This window comes from Abramis brama (assembly GCF_963993115.1).
Source record: "Abramis brama genome assembly, chromosome: 11".
In the NCBI taxonomy this organism is placed as follows: domain Eukaryota; kingdom Metazoa; phylum Chordata; class Actinopteri; order Cypriniformes; family Leuciscidae; genus Abramis; species Abramis brama.
This window is the reverse complement of record NC_139973.1, coordinates 17,501,879-17,527,418: the sequence shown is the minus strand read 5'-3', so window position 1 is coordinate 17,527,418 and position 25,540 is coordinate 17,501,879. Positions and strand designations below refer to the sequence as shown.

General features: G+C 37.2%; 1 protein-coding gene across 6 annotated transcripts in view; it reads right to left on the bottom strand.

Annotated features, from left to right (window-relative positions):
* The window catches only part of evi5b (ecotropic viral integration site 5b), a gene marked incomplete at its 5' end in the record, with an annotated part of 54,720 nt that extends 30,338 nt beyond the window's left edge, over positions 1-24,382 (bottom strand). For 4 of the 6 annotated variants that reach the window (XM_084129024.1, XM_084129025.1, XM_084129026.1 and 1 more), the window contains 4 exons: positions 3,983-4,207; positions 6,878-7,067; positions 15,440-15,666; positions 24,365-24,382. In XM_084129024.1, coding sequence (XP_083985150.1) covers positions 3,983-4,207; positions 6,878-7,067; positions 15,440-15,666; positions 24,365-24,382 — 660 coding nt within the window. Of the gene's footprint in view, positions 1-3,982; positions 4,208-6,877; positions 7,068-10,578; positions 10,747-15,439; positions 15,667-24,364 lie in introns of those variants that run through there. The other 2 variants (XM_084129029.1, XM_084129028.1) reach the window with 2 other exon arrangements.
* Between the last annotated feature and the right edge of the window lie 1,158 nt (positions 24,383-25,540).

Genomic DNA, 25,540 nt, shown 5'->3' with positions numbered 1-25,540 from the left:
GGTTTTTCTTGCCAATTTACACATTCAAACGATTTTAATCGCGGAAGAAGAGGCGGAAATCGGGAAACACGCTGTTATCTGTGCGCACAGCCTTACACACCCGAAGCACGCACACGCAGAGAGAGAGAGAGAGAGAGAGAGAGAGAGAGAGAGAGAGAGAGAGAGAGAGAGAGAGAGAGAGAGAGAGAGAGAGAGAGAGAGAGATCGAGAGAGAGAGGCACTTTTCAGACAGCGCTCGGACACCGAATTGAGTCCTCTTTTGCATTTACTTGGGCTTGAACGGACACATACACACAAAATACAGTTATGTCATAAGTGAACAGCTGAGAAAGAAACCGGATGTGTGTCAGTATATTCGGTCCATGCATTCAGTCTTAAAGTGACAGCAGCCTAATATTCCTGCTGTTGTCTGTGTCATCACATTAAATCATGAATATAAACAACTAGAACATTTTTTTTTGTACAATTTTTGTTAATGATGGACAAAACACAATATTGGATAATATCAATTATTGTCAGTGCTAGACCTGATGATGTTGGGAAGAAAATAAAAACAGCATTCATCATTCTGAGTTACCACTTTAATGTTCAAAATATGTTTATATTACGGTGACCGAGAGAGCTCAACGCGCTGCAACTGAAGAAAACACATGCAAATAGAAAAACACCTGCAAATTAAGAAAACATCTTCATCAGTTTTACAACACACGTGTGCTCCAAATACTGATAACACAACCAAATACAGAAATGCGCTGCAAATAGAACAGACCACAATAAGTGACGAACCCGGCTGGGACGTGCTTATTGCTCAAAGTATACTTAAAAAAACTAAACATACAGAGATGACATGTTAATGACATATAACTTTGTATACAATGGGCCCTATTTTAACGGTCTGAAACGCAAGTATCAAGCGCGAAACGCAAGTAACTTTGTGGACGGGTCTTGGGCACTGTTGCTATTATACCGGCGGGATAAATTACTCTTGCGCCCGAAGCAAATCTAAAATGGGTTGGTCTAAAGTAGCTTCATTATTCATAGGTGTGGTTTGGGCATAACGTGAAATAAACCAATCAGAGCGACATCTCTCATTCCCTTTAAAGGGACACTCCACCCATTTGCACTAAGCTTTGCATTGTTAGAAACCCAGTCATACTATTGAATGGTCGTGCAACACTCTCTCATTTTCCCCTGAGACGGGAGAAATCCGTTATTTACCTCTTACACTTCCTCCCACAATGACGCAAAAATCGTCATTTTGCGTCATTTTCGGAGGAAGTGTAAGAGGGGGGGATTTCTGTTGAGACTACAAGCACTAGTTCCTCATCTCGCCAATCTTTCCCAGGGGCGGGACCCGCTCACGCTATAGACCTATTACAGATCAGTGGGTGGGACTTTACTCTCTAAAACTGAAAGCAATATCCTCCATCTTGTTTGAAGCTAAGCTAACAGGCGCTGTGGAGACAGATGTAAAGTTATGACAATAGCGGAGGAGAGTACTCAATATGATATAGAAGAAGAGGATTTCGGAAGTCTGATGCTTGAATCAGGTGTTTGTGGCTACCTTTACAAGCCGCATTATAGCGAAGAGCAGCCGAGGCAGAAGACCTGCCTACCGCGGACGAGGAGCCCAGACTGGCTCGAGTTAGGGCGGACTGGTGGCGCCGGTGATCTCACTATGCAACTACGAACACAGAGATAGAGTCCGTCTGCGGCAAAGAATTTCAACGATGACAATTTCGCCTGGACGAAATCTCTGAATCAGACGAGGACACGGACGTTTGTGTTGTGAACTATCCTAGTTTCGCACCGCATATGTTCTGACTGAACATCCCTGTACCATGCAATAATTCACCTTTTCGAAAGAAATAAAAACGAGGAGTAATGCACTAATGAGTTCGCCAACTAACTAGACATTTTGTGTGAAATGAATTTCAAGCTCTGGTGGTAGCTAGCCTTGTAGACGGAAGAGTGATTTCTCTTATATGCAGATATGCGCTGTTCTGGATTAGTGGGAGTGGCTTGCGGAGCTGTGCAATGTGGTGCATTGTGGGAGTTGTTGTCTTTCATACAAATGCGTCCTGAAGTTATTTTTTGTCTTTCCTCGGTCTCGAAGGCACCAAATTCAAAATTTATTTTACATTTCGACTACATATATGACCCACTTTCAATAAAAAACAATGTTCCTATGGGTGGAATGCCCCTTTAAGAGCAGGCACGCTTGTTGTATAGCGGATTGCTATTATAACGGCGGATTTGCCAGGCAGGCGCGCGCCAGCAGCGTTTCACAGCCGAGGAGACCGGCGTTCTCGTCAGGGCCGTAAAACACAGAGAAGTGACATTGGGGATGGAGAAACCTACCCAAATTAACTTCGGTTAAACAGGCGTATGATAATTTGGGTAAATGTGTAAGCTAGATTTATGCTTTTATAATAAACTATCTATCTATCTATCTATCTATCTATCTATTGTAATAATGTATGATTTGCAAAAATGGAAACTGCTGCTTCTGTGTAGATGAGAGAATCAAAGTGCATGCGTGTTGTGCACTCGCTACATTGATTATGGCCAAGCATGCGCCCTTAAAATAGCATTTGAATAACATACGCAACGCGCCACTGACTTTAGACTAGGTTTTTCCTGGTCAGTGGCAGAATTGTTTTCTAAACCTGCAAAATAGCATCAGGGAATGTTTGCGCAGGAACACACCTCCTCTTTGCGCTGAACCGCCCCGGGGACCGCAAATGTATTTCCTAGTTTACCGACGTGCGTCTGTGGAGGGAAAGGTCCGCTGTGCGCGGGTGCAAAATAGGAATGATACATGCGTCGGTGTACAAAGTCAATTGCGCTGGGTGCAAAATAGGGCCCAATATGTTCAATGTCATCAGAATACAAATGAGAAAAGAAGAGTTAACAATGAGCTTATAAAAAAAATAAAAAAAATGTTTAAATAAGTTTCTTAAGAAATGTTAGGTAATGTAGGGTCCAAAGATGAGACGGCAAGTTTTAAAGTTGAGACACTCACACAAAGATATATAACGCATATTTTAAAAACTTTTTTGTATAAAATGTATATTTATTTGCAACAGTTATGATAACAGCAATAATAAGACATTTCTGTCGTAAAAACAGCTATTCAGCTGATGGACACAGTGCTGCATTGTCATGGGAACATCCCAGGTGAAAATAATGAGGAAATTACATTGTCTTTAGTTGCTCCCATCGCCAAGTGCGTTCCAAACGGCTACATAACGGCACACAAGTGCCCTGCTCACTCCAAAGTCCCCACTTCAAGGGCTCTGCCCTTCGAAGGGAGTAGGGCCAAAGAGTTTAGAAGCCTTGGTATGGCTTGGTAGGGTGATGCTCACGAGCAGTAAGCACGCCCCAGCAGGGTTCGTCACTTATTGGGGTCCCCTGGAAACATTTCCGTTGTAGTCTGTTCTATTTGCCGCGCGTTTCTGTATTTGGTTGTGTTGTGAACTTTTGCGGCGCATTTCTGTATTTGGTTGTGTTGTGAACTTTTGCAGCGCATTTCTGTATTTGGTTGTGTTGTGAACTTTTGCGGCGCATTTCTGTATTTGGTTGTGTTTTGAGAATTTGGAGCACACATGTGTTGTAAAACTGATGAAGATGTTTTCTTAATTTGCGGGTGTTTTTTCTATTTGCACGTGTTCTCTTCAGTTGCAGCGCGTTGAGCTCTCTCTCAGCCACCGTATTATATGCATAACCTGGCATACAAGGTGTTTTAGGGAAACTACAGAGATGCAGTGTGAATCTTGATGCAGTAAATCTTACTAAATTTACTGATGAGCAGTCCCGGAGTAAATTTCTTGTCTTTATTTTTTCTGAAATTATCAGATTTCATGTCAATGTGCTGATGAATTGGTCGACATCCTGGCTATCACCCTGTCCATTCAAACTCTCTCTTTCAATCTCTAATGGAAATCATTGCTCCATTTGCCCAAGCAAGGAGAAAACCTACCTTCATAACATTAAAGAGCACCTCCTGACCCAAACTGTCCTTCTCCTTAAAGAACTCGTGCTCGGGGTAGGTACGGGCAATGTCCCTGCGGATGAGTTTTTCACAGGGCGAGGTCATCTTCAGCAGCTCAGAGTACTGCTCCTTTATGGGTAGATTCTGGGCATTGCACAACAGCTGCCACACTATTGCTCGGAAGTGATGCGGAATGCCTTTCCTGACCAGTTCCTATGAAAAAAAACAACAACAACAAACCACTTTAAAATATTAACACTGAAAGTCAGGACATAACAGCCTTACTTTAAGAGCAAGTTCTCATGTTCCCAGACTTGCCACATCTACAGGGTTTAAAGCGGTCATATAATGCCATTTTTGTACAAGCTAATATGATTCTTTAAAAGTTTGTAATATACTTTAATTAAAAATTCTCATTAGTATTGTAAGAAAACACTAATTTTACCTGGTCAAAAACAGCTCTGTTTTCAGCAAGCCGTTTAAGTGCATGTGTCTTTAAATGATAATGAGCTTTGCTCACCCCGACCCTCTGTTCTGTGGGCGTTTTGCCACAACACACGTGGAGTGTTGCCTTGACAACAGTTGAGGGTATATTTTGAAGAATGGCAGCGGGAGTCTCTGAGGACACTGTGCAACCGTATCAATTTGAACCGGAGTCGGAAAACAGGACGTTTCTGAATGGTTGGTTAACGCAATGTCACTTTAATCTATCTTTGTGTGTACTGGCAGAGTAGAGTAGTGAGATACGAACGCTATGTGTTTACTGATGTATACGTTAGTTCATTGACAGATTGATGTTACAGCTAATGGTCATGAAAAACTTATTTTCGGTAAATGTAGGCTTGTCAGTGATGCGTAACGTTATCTATGCAGTGTTAGGTACAACTGTCAGGGCTGAAGCACTAAAATTTTACTGATCTGTTTAAAAAATAAGCAGTCTGTGAGACTATGACAGTCATTAGGCACATAAACAACACATACTCAGACAGGAGCTAATACCTTTTTCAATGTTCTCATATATAAAGCAATTCGCGCAAACATGAGAGCATTGACGTTGATCGTAGGGAATATTCCCTTCGAAAACAAAACTCAGCCACTGCGTCTTCAGCGGTTCGGATTTAGGAACATCAAAATGACTGCTGTGTTCGTTATTACACCCAAGAACAGAACACCACAACTGCTCATAGACAGTGCTCCAGCGTATCAACAATGACGCGCGGACTATGATTGACAGCTCGCTCACGAGCGAGGGCGGGTCTGTGTTGAAACGCTACTGTCAATCAACAATCGTGGGAGGGGCGTCCGACTGTGTGACGTCACACGGTCGAATGGCTTGATTTGAGAGAGGGGAAAACATATAAGAAGATTAAAAAAAAAAAACACTGGATGGATTTTTATCATTTTATGATGGTTGTGTACAGGCACTGCCAACACACATTCCAGTACAATCAACTTGTAAAAGTGCATGTACCATTATATGACCCCTTTAAGAAGATATTAGTTTATTTGAAGTATTACACCTTAAAATGACTGAAGGTTTCAAGATTGTCAGCATTCAGATGTTCTCCCAAGGGTTTAGTTTGTAACTCAGACAGGATAAGACCATTTTATGCTGCTAAATATAATCTTGTCAGAGACTTCTACAGCACAGCTCGATATTTTTGTAAGCGAATTATGTTTGACCTGATTTCCTATGCTCATCTGCGCAGCTCAGACGGCTGATATCTACAGCTGTTCATTCTTGTGAGGGTCTGAGATGCGAGTCCACCTACATACACTGTTAGCACTGAGATTCTTCAAAAGCACTCTAGGGGTGTGCTGGAGATTGTGTCTTTGTTAAAACGCCAGGCTTTACAAAGGGCTTCTGTTGCTGCTTTGCTAGAAGAGCCCTAGATCCTCCCTTTTGGCTTGTAAGAAGTCATACAGTAAACACAAACTGCATTTCTCAGTCTCACTGAGCTCAGTAAGTTCTGTTGGAAAGTGGCAATATTGTGTAGGCAACTGCAAAATTTGCATATGTGATTTAAATAATTTTCTTTCTCCCCATCGTTTCCGTGAAAATGGTATTGTAAGAGTGAGATGTGTAAAACACTGTAGAAATATTAATTCAGGAAGAAATGGAAAATATTTCAGAAGGCCTAAGTTTCCATGTAGCTTTAGAGGAATGTTTCGGAAAGGGCTACTTGATAAAAAGATTTCAATCAGCCATTCGAAAGTTAGGAAAGTTTTAAAACCATCTTATGATATATTTTTTATCATTTGGATTATGTTTCTGGAGACCTACTTATAAATATTCGCCATTTTTGGTGTCAAAACATTCATATGGCGCTAAATGTGCTACATACCAGGAGCAAACAACACATGAAGGTTATAAACCACATTCCATCACACATTTTTATAAACTCATTTGTATAATAAATGTTGAATATTTATTATTCAAATATATCATTATAATTGCTCTAAAAAAGCTACTTTGTGACCGAGGCTGTCATCAGTAAATACAATCCTTTCTTTCTGTGCGCCAACCTTCCTGTTACTTCTGTCCGTCGCCTCATTCAGCAATGGCAATGCACATTTACAGTTTTTCTTTAATTCATGAACACAGCAGCATTACCGATAAATCACTCACATATTATTTCATTTGGGCCATATATTTTATGACCCTCTTTGTAATGCGTTTCACTATTTTGTAACAGCAATAAATCTGTTTAGCTGTGTACTTGTGCACTATATTTGATGTTGCTGCAGCTGTTCTCTAAATCTCATGTACTGTTGTGATTAAATAAAATAATAATAGCTGGAATTCCATATGTTCAGTTCATATAATAAATGGCATAAATCTGATTTGCACACTGTAGCTTGATGTATAATATATCTGCTTACCTTTAGTTGTTTTTCCTTCTTCTTCCACACATCTTCCCACTCGTTGACTATGCGTCCCCACAGGATCCAAGAATCCTCCTCCAAGTGCGACAAATTGGAGGAGGCTGAGGAACTAGACACCAGTGAGGAGCCACTGTTCCTTCGAGAGCCATTCACAGATTTTAAAGACTTACTGTCCGTCTCCAACAACCTGGAAAGACACAATCATAGCAGATAATAGTTAATACAAAAGTAAATTAACATTTTTGCTTGTTCTTTTAAAAGAAGCACAAAGAAAACCGAAAAACTGATATATGAACTCAATGTTAACCTACATCAGGTGAAAGCATACCTGGACAGTATGACTTTACCATGGTGAAGGTTTGCTTAAGCATTATACAAATCAAATGTTCAATAAACAAGTAATGTAGCAATAAGAAAATCTGAATTATTCTGTTTTTAACTCAAGTGTTATACAATATGAGGCAGTGGTTATTGCACTGGTGTCATAAATATTCTTCATTTGTTATTAATATCTTTTGGATAAATTTCCAAATAATACGATAAACTAGAAAATATTTAATTTATTTGCATAATTAAAAAACCTAGGGTTGCAAAGGGGCAGAACATTTTTGGTAAATTTCTGGAAACTTTTGATAAAATTTTCATTTCCATTGGAAGTTAAACTGGGAAGTTTTGAAAACATTCCAATTTGGAAACTTAACAGGAATTTACTGGAATTAATTGGAAATATAGGATAATTTAGACAAACTGTATCATATACACAAACAAAATATAAACATTGTGTTTGGTCTTAAGCAGACATGCATGTTAACTAATACAAATGTTTAAAAAGAAAAAAAAAAAGAAAAAAAAAGGATTTGAGTTATTTATTTGTGAGTAGTAGAACTTTAATTGATTCTTTCATTGAACAAAAAAAAACAAAAAAAAAACATGAATGTTGAATAAAATAATTTCCCATTAATTCCCTTGGAAAGTTTCCAACTTTGACAATTTCAGAATTTTGCAACCCTAATACCAACCACCATAAACTAAATATTGATACAGTGAAAAAGTTGTATTGCCTTAAAGGAAGTCTTGGTGTACAAATGGAACAGAGATAAGAGAAGCGATCACATTAAGTAACACAATAACAGTCACAACACTTTATGTCAACTTTCCTTCCAGTATCAGGGAAGTGTTCTAAGTTGATAATCAGTGAACTGAATGGCAAACTGGTTTTGGGGGCAGGAATGAGGGCAAGATGCCAGCAAAAAGAAAATACATTTCCAGCCATTCTATATTTGTGAAACATTTTGAAACATTTGTACATTTGTGATGTCACTGCTGGCAAACTTAGGGAACCGACATGTTCATGTTGACATTAATGATGTATTTCGGGCAACAGTAGCAGTTGCTGTGGCTAAAGTAGTCTTTTTGCTTGATGGGAGAAAAAAAAACACTGGATCGCTTGTTTGTTCGATATAGTTCTAAAAAACCTACAATTCAGAGCAGATAGAAATGCTTAATGGGTGTTAACAGTAGCATTACAGTGATGCTATTTTAAGACTTAAAAGTCAAGAATTCAGAATTAACAACTCTGTATTTTTTTATGAAACGGGGGCCGCTTGCCAAATGAGTGTGCTAGCTTGGGAACATTGGCAGACAGCTATAAATGGAAACCCAATCTAAGATTCTAAAGCATATCTAATGCCAAAAAAAGCCAAGGCTAACCACATTAGCATGTTCACAGGACAATAATAAAACAGCCTATCCAAAAAAAGAAAAGAAAAAAGATAAACAAGGCATGAAAAAAGAGACTTTCTGACTAAATCTTTCTAAATCTTTCTGACACTTCCAGCAAAACATGAAACTCCAAAACAGTAATTAAAAGTAAAGTAGTAAAACGCATGTTAAATAGTTAAAAACTGTCCCCCTCTGACAGAGTGTCAGCGGGTAGGACTATCATTGTGAACCTGACCCTGGATCAGCTGGAAGACAAGCAGACAATGCTTGTGAGTAACCTCAAAATTTAAGAGCTGACAGCACAGACACAAGGCCATGGAAACCTGATCTCGGAAAAAGAGAGGGGCCCCGGGCTTCTAAAGGCAGCACTAGGTGACGTCATGGCCAAGGCTCTGAGGCAGGATCCAGTTACAGCCGCTTTTGGGTCATACAAGGGGGGCCACGGTTGTTAGGGGTGAAAGGCAGTGAGAGAGAGTCATGGGGTTCACAGCTGAGGGGTTGCGATGCTGAATGAGTTACTGGTGGTAGGTGGGCAGAAAGGGAAAAAGAAAGACTCTGTTTTTCTCCAAATTCTGGCCCTTAATCCTCCAAAATGTAACTTTTCAAACCTATGTTTGATAGAAGCACACTGTAAACTGCATTCAAACAAAGTAACTTAAGGTTACTTTAAATTCCAGTCACAAGTTGCAGTGGGATACATGGGAATGTAATACAATTGGTTGTGGTTGTCTTAGTCACCTCTAAACTTGGATCAACTGATTATTCTAACTAGTATGAATAATAATTATATCAAGGCATTGGGCAAACAACATGCATTCCATTAGTCAATACCAAAATATATCTGAAAGGAAACTCTGAAGAACATTTGTTATTATTAAAGGAACAGTTTACTAAAGAATTTTTTTTTTTTAAAAATTACAATTCTCTTATCATTTACTCACCCTTGTGTTGTTCCAAACTTGTATGACTTTCTTTGTTCTGCTTAACAAAAAAAATATATATATTTTGAAGATTGATGGTAACCAAACAGTTTTGGCAATTTCTCAAAATACCTTCTCTTATTTTCCACAGGATAAAGAAAGTCATATTTGGAAAAACTTGAGGATGAGTAAATTCATTTTCATTGAAATTTCTTTTTTTGGGTGAACTATCCCTTCAGGTGTATAATGAGCTCTCTAGACAATCTACATAATATTTGGGGCAAGATGAAGCTTGCATTTGTGTGGGCACAAATGAGAAAGCCTGTTTAAGATGCAAAATCTAGAAATAGCAAAATCTTTGCAGTGAAGAGGGGACGGGAAATAATACTGGAGAGAAAGAGCAGGGCTTGCAGTCACTTGCAGGGCTTGAACCTGCATCACCTGCTTGTCTCCAATGTATCAAGAGTATGTGCGTGCACTGCTACTACTGCACTGCAGCCCTGATGCAAACCTCTATCAAGATGGTATTTACTCAAAGGTCAGAAAGTTTACATTGGGAAAACCCAGCAAACGGTTGCACATTTATGTCCACTCGCAAGCCATCATAAAGATGTTTAGAAGCTATATTAAATGCAAATAAAACAAAGCAAGTAAAAAAACATCTTATGTTAAATGTTAAATAAAGTACATGTACTGTAGGGATATACCTATTTGATGAATTCAGTGAGCATTTAAGACAATTTGCATTCCAATTGTTGCTTCTGTGTTAATGATTCACTGCTGGTTAAAGTGCAAAGCAAATTCTTGTACAGGAAACAAACACAACACATTCCACAACAAATACAAATATAAAAATATTTTACTTTGTAAAAGCAGATAGAAAGCCAAGCACTTTTTCTATGAATGAATTAAAGCAACCACAAACAAAAAACAAGACTGACAGCGAAAAAGACTGCGCTACTAAAATTCGTAACTGGCTGTGAATTTCAGCTCCGCTGCATCTGCAGTGTTGTGCGATAGAGAATTGATCAAAGGTATTACTGTGAAGCTGCTCACCATGGGAAGTTCATTCTGCAATCCACATGTCTTTCCTCGGATTCCTCCAAGTAATCCCAAATGTGCCTGTGAGAAGTGAAACAACCTGATTTTCTCTCACACACTCTTGTTGTCTCCGTCTCACCCTACTCTCTCTCTCTCTGAGCCCACATAAACACACACACAAACACTGCTTATCTAAAGTGCAAAGGCCCTCAACCAGTGCAGCGGCTAAGCAAAATCCCAGTGGAGTTTAAAATCTGTGCGAGTATGCATGGAGAAGGCTCAAAAATGAACTGTTTGCCACACCTGCTAATGGTGGGTGAATTCAAAATAATTACTGGCTTTTATTTCTTAATGGCTATGAACCCATATTATGCATTAAAACAACAGAATTATTTAGCAGTTTTTTCTTTTGCATATTCAATTGTATTCAGCCATTTTTTGTCTCTCTGTAAAACATAACCTGTTACAAAATGTCCATTTTACTCAGTCAATTGTTTTCTCTAATTTGGCCTTTCATTTTGGACCATGGTATGAAGTGTCTTGACCATGTACATTACTATGGAAGCTTATTTCCCCCACGAAATAAAACAATTAAAAGATAATTGTGACTTTTTGTCTTACAATTGCAAGTTTACATCTTGCATTTCTGCCATTTTTTCTCGCAAATGCAAGTTTATTTCTAGCAACTGTGAGTTTGTCTAGCAATTCTGACTTTTTCCTCACAATTGAGAGTTTATATCGCAATTCTGACTTCTTTTCTCAGAATTGTGAGATATAAACTCGCAATTGCAAGTTATAAAGTCCAATTCTGAGGAAGCAATTACCTTTTTTATTTTTTATCCAGAGGTAGAAGTAAGCTCCTATAAATTACAATTTAAAAGTTTAGGGTCAGTACATACATATATATAAAATATTATCAGTCTTGATGAGTGTAAGAGACTTGTCACTATTGAATACGTCAAGAAATAATTGTGTTTGAAACTTTTCCAGATACGCCAGAGAGAGTCTCAGTGTGTCAGAGAGACAGAGCACATCTGTGGCATCAATCTCTAATAATGCTGTACGTGCCTCAGTTTTGTTGAGTGCCATGTCTTAGAAGTATCTCTGACCTCACAGAGAAATGTTGGTTTAGACTAGCTGCTTTTTTTTGAATTCTTGAAAATATGAATTAAACAATAAATAAAAATATGGATAAGAAATGAAAGTATCAATGTAATATTGTAAGAAATTAAATTGTGATATATCCATATCTGATTGTATCAGCGCAGCCCTAACTTAGATTCATCAGTGGCACTCGAGGCCCTATTTCTGCAGTGGTAAGACAAGCTCAAATGGCCATGTAAAGAATCGGAGCTCCAAACAGTCCACAGATCCTCTGCCCTACTTTTCGAGCTGCAGAGAGAACTCTGTGTGGGTGTTGCATTCGCCCAAGCGGATCACACTGATTCCGCTCTAATACCGAAACCAGTCTGTGATACCAAAAACAACAAGGTGCAAGCAATGGGTCTCCAACCTAATCAATACTCAATGAGGAAAGGGGAGGGTTTTTTGATCTGCCAACAACAAATTCAAATAAATGCTCACGAAAAGTTCAACATGCCCATTAACACTTTAAAAAAGACTAGGAAATTAGTTGCAGATGCTGATACAGTAACAAAAATCTTATGTGAAACCAGGAAGGAAAAGGCCTTTATTTAATTGCAGGTCTCCTTCCTGGTTTCTAATGTGGCAGTTTAAGTCAATTCAGCTGATTTTAAAAGGCCTGACTGTCAAATATATATCGTTTTTACTCTGCTTTGCTATCAATATCAGATGAATTGCCTAACGTGAGCATTATGAAAGTGCTGAGGCTTATGTTGACTTGAGAGAAGACACACTCTCTGACATGTGCCAGGCAGCATTACACTAATGGCATGCATACTGTGAAAGACAGCGGGTGATTGGTTATTGTTAGTGATCTCTGGGACCAGCTGTGGCCTCCAGCTGTCCTGATGAAGGGTCAAAGGTCAGCCAGCCTGAGCACCACACCCACTCTGCTTTTTAGTAAAGGTTGCAGGTCAAAGTGGGCTAATGTACTAAATCTGAAGTCAAGTCAAATCAAGTCACCTTCATTTATATAGCACTTTTAACAATATAGATTGTTTCAAAGCAGCTTTACACTAATTACAAATTAAAGTAACAGAGATTGTGTTGGCTTTACAGCAGCTCTAGAATAAAGTTATTGTCCATCTAAAGTTAGTTTTTTATTGATTCACTACCATTGCAAAGATCATTAGTTATTAACTTAAGGGCCGCTTACACAACACCATTTTAACTGAAAACAGAAAGCTTTTAATGTGTTCCAGCCGCTCATACACACGACAACAGTGCTTGGTTGCTCGTTTGCATTCTGCAAACCCTAAAATAGGTTCCAAGGTGCAAGTTTAGAAATATTTTTAAAAACGTTATCAACTCCGTGTAAACTTCAAAAGCGTGAATCTGTGAAAATGGTGACGGCGTGCACATGCATATTATGTGTTTAGTCTATAGGTGTATGCGTGTTTGAATACTGTATATAGGCCAATGTGCGCAGGCGCGTAGTCTTTCTTTACAAATTGGCATTTGTTACATTACAGAAATTATATGTCTGGCCTGCATAATGCAGAATTTCTAGTCGCTTCCGCGGATCCATGCAAACTGGAATCATTTTGACTACGTTTTATCTGTACAGAGGTAAAGGGAAGTTAAATGAATAATAAGATGGAAAAAAGTACAACTGCACATCCATAGTTGATTTTTTCCCTCCCTTAGTTTGCTGTGCAAAACTGTACAGGTAAACAAATGTTTTCTTAGACTAAACTACAAGTTATCCGAACCAATGTGAAAAGTGTAGCAAATCATGGATGAAATTTTGTATAAATTAGTTGGCAATAAATAAGTTAAAATACTGGCCCATGTATTCCATTACCATAAATGTTAGTTACTCATTTAACATTTACACTACCATTCAGACTTTCTTTTCTTTTTTTACAAAATAAATACTTTTTTGAAAAGATGCATGAAACTGATTAAAAGTGACAATAAAGACTTTTACATTGTTACAAAAAAAGTGGAATAAATTATTATTGACAGGAATCAATTATATTTTGCAATATATTAACATAGAAAATGTAATAATATTTCACAATTTCACTGTTTTTATACAAACAAATGCAGAGACGTCTTTCAAAAACATTCTCTTACCAACCCTAAACTTTGATAGTATATATATATATTACTGCAGAGTGAGAGGTAGAATAAGATCAGGATACATCACCGGCAAGACTCAAACCAGTGTCACTCGCATGAACATCACAGTTTGGAGCAAATTTTCAAACTGTGTTGAGCTATTCTCATACATGTTATAATGTAAACAATTGAAGACAGAGACAAAAAAGGAAGACTGATAGACTGACAGCTCCACAGACCTTTATCTCTCCCAGGTTCTATATTTGGAAAAGTACTGTGTCACCACTTGTCTGAGAACACAACACAGCCACCCCAGTAAAGGCTTCACTGTGTTAACATCATGTCAGTGCTCTTGACATATCACTGTTTGTATTAAAGAGCAGGCTAAATTTGGACCACACCAGAAGAGAAGCTGGACAAGACTAGAGCTCCTCAACACAAGGTTGGACAACCTTTAAAAGGAAAGTATCCAAGACTGAAGGCAAATTGTAAGTACAAATACAACAAAAATATTTCCTTTAAAAAAAGAAATTAAAAAATTGGAGACTTTTCAACTTTCTGCTTTTCAGCATAAAATAATGTTGTCTTTCTCTATGGTTTACGTTCACTGATTTGGGACAGTGACAGCTCCTTCAACTGTCCAGAATGTCTTTTACACTAAGAGGTGCACCTGCATCTGTCATGTTAACAGAAAAAAATATCGATTCATGGCTTTTGCAAATCAATATCGAATCGACCACATTTTAAAAAACGATTAATTGACAAATCTTTTTTTTTTTTTTTTTTTGCCCAGCCCTAATTATCAAGCACATCCCACAGTAGACTTCATAACAAGACAGTCACATTACATGATTTGACTAATTTGGACGTTAAGTTTGGACTTTTAATGAGGGGTGAAAGCACACTACAAAGAACAGAATGAGGCGCAATAATCATTTTATCTCGACTATCGATCTTAATGATCGTTGGAAGTCAAAATCGAAACTAAAAATTAAATTAATCGCACGTCCCTATTATTTATTATGTTCATTCATTTAGAAACCCTACACTTTTCAATTCCTTTATAAATGCTGCTCTTGTATTCAAATTAAGCGCAGCCAACAAGTCTGTGCATATGTGCTACGGAATCTGCTTCTGTATCGGTATTCATATCCATATCAGCAAGGAGTATGTGACGGTACATCAGCGAATCAATATTTCGAACACAGCCCAAATAGACAGTGTTAATACCCAATAAGCACTGCAATGTTCCGAAAAAACAGTGCTCCCAAAATGCTTCTGGTAATGGGAAAATGGTTTCAACAGATAAGGAACTCCCGCACACTATCGTTACTTGCAATTTAAAATGAATATTTATTACCACACAACGTTTCGGTCACACGACCTTCATCAGGAGCCTTCGACCTTCAACACTCCTGATGAAGGTCGTGTGACCGAAACGTTGTGTGTTAATAAATATTTATTTTAAATTGCGAGTAACGATAGTGTGCGGGAGTTCCTTATCTGTTGAAACGACCTACCTGTTTGGTCTTGTTATCCTACGCACCCATCACTTGCAGGTGTGCGATGGAGTTTGTTCACTAATGGGAAAATGGTTAAAAGTGTTGTGCTTTGGTAAACACTAAAGATACAAAAATCATCTCGATGACATTGGGTGAAGCACTCGTACCTGTTCTGCTCCTCTAGTTTGGCCAACAGCTCCACATCGTCTGGGCTGAGCTGGGACGGGGAGGCTGAGGAGGGCGAGGACAGTGAGGCAGTGGATGAAGCCACAGTGGTGTGCAGCGAGGAGGGCGTGGCCACCTGACTAGCCATCTGACTCACCGTGTGCGACACTGAGTTCTTCACCCATGAAAGAGTCGAACTCAGCTTGCCTGCTACCTTGTCTGTCGCCACCTGTGGAAAAATAAAATTACGTTAATTTAAGTGGGAAAACAAAATTGTTACATTGAATTTAGAAAACTTAAACTAATGATATGTTATGAGACGTTTCTTGTTATAAATTGTGCTTCTTGATTTTATATAATACATGATTTGTCAAATCACTTGAAAACTTCAGGGTTTAGCCTAAAAATGTACTAATATTTAAAATTAACATCATCATGCTCTTCTAGATAAAGTGTGTTTAAAGCAACTTCATAGTTTTTAGACCGCTTTACATTTTTTTTCCATTGTAAACTGATTCTGACACGATGCAATGATGCAAACACTAAATATAATGCTAATATTATGTAAGCTATTTTGAAGAATGAGACACAAATTAAAACAGACATTCTTGTTTATGAAAAAATTATAAAAATCTACAGGAGCGACTGCAGGTTTTGACCAACCAGAACAATATTATTATGTAAGCTACATTAATGTAAAGCTACATTTTCATATTTTGAACAATGAGACACAAATTAAAAGGGTATATCAGAACATCTGAATTAGATCTAGGAAACAATCTCAACAATGTTGCAGGATGTCCACAACACTACCAATCTTTTATCTTGTGTAGAGTGTATATTAAATTAATCCTGGATAAAATAATTACAGCAAAATCTGTGCAGAATGTGTTTGTGTTACTGCAATCTTACAAACTGTGAAACTAACTGAGGCCATTTCTGCAATGAGATGTTTTAAGAACTGAAACTTGAGGAATGGTTTCAGCTTTGTTGGTGAGGATGCTGGGATGGCCTGAAAGACCGATAATTCCCTTACACAGACATTCTTGTGTATGAAAAAATTCAGGTCAGTGAAAACAGCTTTGCACTGTCCAAAATGTGCATGTAGACTGATTTGAATGTGGCAAAGTTTATATTACCACAAACAAACACACTGGTTTTCATACTTGGTTTGGACCCTACAGTTTCATTGTTCAGTTTCCCTTATATACATTTTTTGTTGATGTGCTAAAAAACAAAAAAATCCTACAAGCACTATTTTTAAGACTCTAAAGCAATAGTTCAACCAACAATTTAAATAAGTTCTTTCTTCTGTAGAATACAAAATGAGATATTATGAAGAATGTTGGTTACCACTAACTTTCATTGTACGGATAGGTGGTAAAATGTCTTAAACAAAAAAACGTCTGGTAAAATTAAGCATTCATTATAGCCTATACTGTGGCTTTAAGGCTTTTATAAGTCAGTGAAGTTTTGGTCTTAGCACATTTCTCTCATAAGATTGAATATATTTGGCAAAAAAATTGTTCATCTGTCATAAAAGCACAGCATCCATAAAAAATAAGTAAATCACCCTTTGTAATCATCTGACAATAAAAGACAGCCTTTGCAGACAAAAACTGATCCATGACATCAGACGTCACTTTTGTTTGGCATCCTCTTCAAAAGTGTCTCTTTGAAAGACTTGGATTTGATTTTAATGTCTTTTATTCCATGTCTATAGCTTTGAGGTCATATATATGCTAGTGTACTCCTAAAACTTGGGAAAATAGTTTAGCAGATACAGAAATTTGCTGTATTTCTTATTCACCTAAAATGAGCAAGTCCCTTACCCCAAAACCAAATACTTGTCTCTGACTTAACATAGCAAAGCAAGTATCAAACCATGATTCATGGCCAAAAAAACCCGGGACAAACCCTTACATATGACCTGGACCACCTTCCTCTTTCAATGAAAAATAGGCTACATCAGCACAGGAAAGAAACCTGTATTTGTGAAGCCATTTCAAGTGCTCTTTAAACTGCTATGTAAAGGGTTTTATAAAACACTTATACCTTACAGCTACAAAAGCAAAATGGTTTACTAGGTCATTCATTAGGTGTGTACACTGTAGATTGGAAACCGATGCCGCATGTCATTCTATATTTTCAAAAGATGACCTCTAGAAGGTTTGGACTAAGGGAATATTTGGACAGTTGTGTACTTTCCACCGGAACGGCAGTAGTAAAAACACTGACTCACTAAAACTGAATCGCACTGAACCTAGTGAAGACATTAAAAAGGCGCAAAGCAGAATCTTGTGTCAACTGACATTACGAAAAACCTTAAGACAACTAGGAGCAGCAGCCCATGACAGTGTAACATTAGAAAGGCAAGAATCCTCCTACTCCATCTAGGATTTCCTAGGTGTACTTTGCTCTTACCTGAAGAAAGATGTCACCCTAACTGAGGTCCTCGCTAATTCCATAAACAAATCCACAGGAGAAATAACGGTATTTGAAGACAGGATTCTCTTGTGATTTATCTCAGCGGCCTTCTGAGACGTTTAGTAGATTCCAAAGTTACACTGTTGTCTAGGTGTCACCTGGGGTCAAAGTGCTCAGGTAGAAGAGGCAGCTGTAAAGTAGACAGAAGCAGTTGTATAAGCTTCTGCCTTCCCTTTTACAGCTGTAACACTAATTAATGCCTTGGAATTCACCCGACAGAGAAAAAAATCCTTCCCTGTAAAACCTCTGTGACGTCTGAGCTCACCGCGCCGAGCTTTGCAAAATAAGTGAGCTGTAATGATAAACCCAGGGGAAGTCTACCTCTTTACAACAAAGCAGGTTTCTCATTTGCATGTGGCACTTCTCTGAATCCTCTATAAGACAGATCACGTTTCCTCTTGCGATCTCCATTTCTGACAAATCATTATGACCACACGCCTATGCATGACTTCTGTGGTTTCACAAACCACCAAAAACAAAATGTTGTAGTATTCCCCAGCAAAATGCCTAGAAATGACTCAAAGCAGTCAAAGTTGGAAACACCCTTTCTTAGATAGCGTTACAGTCAGAAGAGTGACTCAGAAAGAGGCGAGGCATAGACAGGAAGATAAGGAACAAAGTGCAGATACAAAAGGAGGAGCAGTCAAGGATTAGCAGGTGTATCTGATATAAATAAAATGTATACATTCACTACTTATAGATACACTGAATCCTTGTAATATTACAATATAATATTATACACACACATACACACATATATATATATATACATATGTGTGTGTGTGTGTATGTATATATATATATATATATATATATATGTATATATATATATATATATATATATATATATATATATATATATATATATATATATATATATATATATATATATATATATATGTATGTATGTATGTATGTATGTATGTATGTATATATATATATATATATATATATATATATATATATATATATATATATACATATACACACACACACACACATACATATACACACATATATATATATATACAGTGCTATGCATAAGTGAATACACCCATGCTAAAGTTGACTAAAAAGAGGAATAAAAAAAATCATATTTTGGAAATTGAACTTAATGCCTTAATTTAAAAAAATTAGGAAAAATCCAACCTTTAAGGACACCAATTTTCTTTGTGAATGAATAATGTATCGTAAATAAATAAATGTTCTTCCTTAAAATACATGGTGCATAAGTGAGTACACCCCTATGTTAAATTCCCATAGAGGCAGGCAGATTTTTATTTTTAAGTATTTTTAAAAAAAACATTTTTGGATACTATGCATCCTGATAAAGTTCCCTTGGCCTTTGGAATTAAAATAGCCCCACATCATCACATAGCCTTCACCATACCTAGAGATTGGCATGGTTTTATTTCAGTTAGCCTAAAAGCTAGTTTGATTTGCATTGAGAGATGATCTTATGGAAAGTACCCCATGCCAATAGGTATGGTGAAGGCTATGTGATGATGTGGGGCTATTTTAATTCCAAAGGCCAAGGGAACTTTATCAGGATGCATAGTATCCAAAAATGTTTTTTTTAAAAATACTTAAAAATAAAAATCTGCCTGCCTCTATGGGAATTTAACATAGGGGTGTACTCACTTATGCACCATGTATTTTAAGGAAGAACATTTATTTATTTACGATACATTATTCATTCACAAAGAAAATTGGTGTCCTTAAAGGTTGGATTTTTCCTAATTTTTTAAATTAAGGCATTAAGTTAAATGTCCAAAATATGATTTTTTATTCCTCTTTTTAGTCAACTTTAGCATGGGTGTATTCACTTATGCATTGCACTGTATATATATATATATATATATATATATATATATATATATATATATATATATATATATATATATATATACACACACTTTTTTTGCTAATTAAGTTCATCCCAAATTTAACTCAAAAGTCATACAAAGTCTGGTCAAAGCTTTCTAGTAAAATATTATTTACACTTGTAGCACAGGCAAGACCAGTAACAGCTGAAGTTGTTAAAAATGTTCATCCTCTTCACGCAAATCTCAGTTTTGCATGTTCTGATACTGAAAATATTATTATAATAATAATAATAATAATAATAATAATCACAACAATAATTCAGCAACAAAAACAATGAGCCACATCCACACTGCAGCTAAATATGGTCAGCTGCAATCACTCCCAAATTTACATTAAAGGGATAAAAAAAATTACAAATTTTATTCACAATAAAAAATAGTGTCTCCCCAGAGTGTGTATGTGAAGGTTTAGCTCAAAATACCCCACAGATATTTTTATATAGCGTGTTAAAGTTGTCACTTTTTGAGGGTGAGCAAAAACGCACCGTTTTTGTGTCTGTTCCTTTAAATACAAATGAGCTGCTGCTCCCGGCACAGAGGGCGGGGCTTCAGCTTTTGTCCTTTTACCTCCCACACACATTCACTGAAAATTTCAAAATCTTTTAGCCTTTTATGTTCAAATCGAAGTCAAAAAGATGGAGAGACTCAAGAAGAAGTGACAACATTTCTGAATGGTAAGTTGATGAATTTATGTAGCTTATGTGTAGTTATCTTCTAGTCATTGATTAGCATATTCTGTCTTGATCATCTATAAATTGTGTTCCGGGGGCGGGGTTTATGTCAATTTTAGGGTTAGTGATGTCACTAACCCGGGAGGAATGTTGTGTAGTCCCTACCAGCCGTTTGTTGTAGTCCTTAAAAAGCAATTTCTTTAAAAGAAAATATCTCCCTTTGCTTTGAACTTTGAGCGTTGTAACTTTGCAGGTGTTGTTTATGCTTAAACAGCAACATTACACACTAACTAAAGTTAGAAAAGTGAAATCATATTCAACCACCCCTTTAAAACCTCAGTTCACCAAACAGAACTGGTCAGTTAATCCGAGATCTGCGTCTCTCATTATGCCAACAGCTGTTTCCGTGCATTAGGAGCTACACACATACAGTATGCAAAATACAATTTGCCTGGTTTTATACACCACAATCAGATTTCAGACTCTAGTCCGCTGATCCACAAATTAGCTCCATTTTTTAAATATCATGCATGCAACATGTAAATAAGAAACCAAAAGGAACTAAACTCACACAACTGTGACTATATCGCCCCCTATAACCTTAAATATGGAACTATTTTAGGGGACAGCCATTTGTCGTGGTGTCCGAAACCATAGTGCACGTTATTGAGTGCACTGCACTCATTCAATCCCATAATGCACCGCAAAAGAATACAACCGATGTACGCTCAATGGCTAGAGAAAACCCATAATGCACTGTGAGAGTCGCGCACCGAATGAATTCCCGCATCTGAACAGAAGATGGCGCCCGCAGATGAATTATCCATCCATCCATTTTCCAAACCGCTGGTCCAATGTGGCTACAGCATAAGATCACACAGGTATAAACTCCTGTATATAAAATACTGTAATAAAAACATAATTTGGTTAAGCCTAACTTATCCTCTCAGGGGAATGAGTGTTTTCATACCCTGAGAGGAGAAGAGTAACTGCTAGGAAACAGAATAACAATATCACTTCATCTGCCCTGGCCTTCTAAATGATTCATGCAGAGGTGCTGGGCTGTGTTTGCTGAACAAGACAAAAAAAAAAAGAGAGAGGAAGGTCAGGCCTCATGCATTTTCATTATGTTTAATGAAAATCCCCAAAGATATCTCCCGTCCTCGAACAGTGGAATTATTATCTACCAAGTACAACAACAAAAACGGGCACATGAAAGGCGACACAGACACATCTGTAATATCTGTGCGCCATGGGCCACAATGAGAAGTCAATTTTTAGACAAGAAATATCATCTCTGTGAAAGGGCGTTGTGAAAAACAGAACTTCTTGCACAATCAACAACATACTGCAGAAGGAAACAACCATTTCATTTTATAGATGATAATGAAATGATTAATTGCAAGTCACGCCATTTTTTTAAAGTGAGACTGAGTATAAAAATGCTATAATTCACTTTACAGTTTGGGATGTGCATGAGTAATTGGTGCAGAACTAGTAAAAACGGAATTGATATATTTTTTATGTTATTATTTAGATTTTTTTGATTTATTGATCATTGAATTTGCATTTTTCATAAATGTAAAGGTTGAATAATTTGCCATTCCTATTAGAGATGTATAAAACAAATAAAAAAATACTGTGACCCAATTCTCTTTTTTTTTCATTAGAGAAATAGAAGTGTATGTATTGGACAGAGGCAAATTAGTTCATGACTTCAAGCCTCCGTCATGACCCCAGACTAATCTCCAGCTGACAATGATATACTGTCAAAAAACCCTGGCAGGCAAACCTCAGCTCATCCTGGAAGGTGAACAAGAAAGTGATGTGCATGCACTTTCTATCCGCACTGCTGGTGGTTCAGAAGAAGGAAAAAACAGACTACATGGACTTTTGAACATGCTGAAGTCAACACAACACTTTCCAGCAACCCATTAAATGGCCAGAGGTAGATATCCAGAGTGAGAGCCAGAGAAGAGAGTGTTCATTATAGACAAAAAGCAAATAACATGTCAAGCTGGGTAGAAACCTGCAGACACGCATGCTGGCACAGATCCTGCGTTGCACAGGAAAACAGGAAACAGCGGCTAGAGATGACCACGTTTATTAGTGGTGCGTCCTTAGCTGGCCTTGCTAATGCAGCACAAAAAAAACATTTTGATTGCAAAATTTATAATGAAAAAAATGTATCTGTCTGATAGAGACTAGAGTCAGACGTGGGGTCTAGACTGAAATGATTATATGCATCAACATTAAAAACTTACGGTTTTCATACACTAATGTTTTATGTAGACTAACTTGTACTTCTGTCATTATTTACTCACCCTCATGATATTTTGAAGAATTTTTACAAGGCTCTTAAATCTGCATTTACTCACTCTCATGTTGATTTCGCGTGTCACACAAGCATTTGAACGTCTGTTGAACGTAAATCTGTTCATTATAGAAAGCCATCGTGTCTCTTCAGAAGACTTGGATTTGGATTAGACCACGACTCAATTGATTATTTTTAAGATGCCTTTGCGACATTTTTTGGATCTTTTAAGTTTTAGAGTTTAAATGGAGGGACAGAAATCTCATAAAAAATATCTTTATTTGTGTTTGGGAGTTGAACGAAAATCTTATCTTTAAAACAACATGAGGGTGAGTAAATGACGGAATTAAAAATTTTGGGTGAATCATAGCTACCTTATAAATACTGTAAGCTGTCAGAGTCTTGGAAAAAAATAACTTTATATCGCAAATCAAATCGTTACATCAAAGATACATATCGCATTTTTATATCGTGATATCTCGATATAGCGATGTATCGTTACACCCCTTATTGATATAATTAAATAAATTACTCTATAAGGTTTTGGTCATATGGCCCACACATAGGCTGCTTGTGTTCGTGATTAGAATACTGACCAAAATAATTGTGATTATGATTTTTGCAATAATCGAGCAGCCCTAATGCCAGGTTTTACCTAATTTAGAGAAGGCCATTTGAATATGCAGGAAATAAAATGAGACTTGAGTTGCTTCTTTTTGGAAGTCTGATGATATCATAAGGACTATTTTATGGTTCTTTTTTATCTAGTTTTATCATAATGAAGAGAGTGTGAAGATTCTTCATTCAATAATTGTCCTTTTCTGTGCCATGGAAGAGAATACTAATTTGGATTTGGCACGACATAAGGGTGAATAAATAATAAAAAATTTTCATTTTTGGGTGAACCATTCCTTTAAAGCAATAAAAACAGTGCAAGCCCAAGCTGCCTCTCTGCGAATGAACTTTAAACTAAGGGTGCAGGAAGCAGTCATGTCTTTAGCTAAAGCTCTGTGTCCTCAACTGTTTGTTATGGATTCTGATTCAGCTGTCCAAATAGTCCACAGGAGAGCCAACCTGCTGCCCTAACACCACACACCAATATAGAGAGAGATTTAGGACAACAACTGAAGAAAAAAAAACAACAGTTATTTATCATTTCCAACATGTGTTCAGTACAAGGAAAATAATTTCGCTGTGAGATGAGGGAGAGGTTTAGGCTTTTGACAAAAAGCAAAATCAATCAATGTAGTCAGCACTCAGGACTTAAGGTTTTTTTTTTTTTTTTTTTTCACAGTAACCTATAATAGATTCAACTATAGTTCACACTCATTTAAGTTCAAAGCAATTTTTCAGTCAAAATAATACTTCTAATAGTATTGTGTAATTCTCTTACTTAATTTGCCTTATAACAATTGTAGGTTGACACTTGGTCTACCAACATGTCTATGTCTATGTAACTCATTGAACAACCACAAAAACACTAGTCGAAATACTTCTAGAGTGCCACCAAGCCATTGTTTTATGTAAGAGCAGTTGCCCTGGGCATGTGACAAAAAGCGCAAAACTTACTGGTTGGTTGGCCAACATTTTCCATAGTGTGATGGAAAAGAGATTAGAACACCTCTACATAAAAAAAAATAAAAAAAAGTTGCATCGACAGCAGCCGAATGTCCGAGTTTTAACAGAGGCATTAACAGCTGTTCATTAAAATTTAAATGTTACTGCACTGAATGTTTGTCTTTCTGTAAAATATAACCAGAAGTTCAACCAAATGGAAAAATGTAGCCCCACCTCAAATGGTTGCATTAGACAACTTCACAAATGAATTAATAAACATTTCTACTGAACAATTCATGCAAGTCACATTTCTGCTTTTGACTTCCTTTGCTGTAGGCAACGAAAATTATTTTCTGCACCAAAATGCTTAAAGTGCCTCTATTATGCCATTTTTAAGTTTCCTAATGTTGTTTTGGAATCTCCTACAACAGGTTTACATGCATCAAAGGTCAAAAAACTGTTTAATTTTCTCCACATTTTCAATAATTCTCAAACAACTCGCCAGATGAATCGATCTCTCTAAATCCCTCCTTTCCGTGAGCTACTCTGCTCGGCCTGACAGCTCAGTCTGTTGTGATTGGTCAACATGCCCATTGCCATAAGAACGTCAGCTCTACTTGTCCTGAGGCTTCCTACACCGGAAACTAAACACAGTAACGAACAATGACGTAAATTTTACCATATCAATGCAAGCACGAGTCCGATGATGAAACATTGGAAGAACTATTCATTCAACCCGAACCTCCATCGCAAGGACGACTCGAGCAGGACTCAAGTGTTTCTCAGTGATACGCTACTCAGTTTGAGGTACATTATGGGATGTTGCAACTGTAATTCCTCACCATCAGCATTAACAAGTGCATGTCCATCAACGAACCGATTATTTTACTTATACTTAATTATTTACCGAGTATTTTTCTTTTATTGCGGTGAACATGTGGAAACTGTATCAATAACAGTGCATACATTAGCCGAGCTCTAGCGTGAATGACTGATGTAACATAAACGTTGGTAAAACAAATCTTGCTCCATGCTTAATCTTTCCTCAAAGTAGTGAGAACGACAGACAATCTGCATTAATAGACACAGTTTTAGGTAATAGTGGCCCACAACTGAGCAGCAGAAGTATCTCAGTGAGTTAGTCAGTTAGCAGGAGACCTACACAATATAAAACTCAAAACTAAGTAT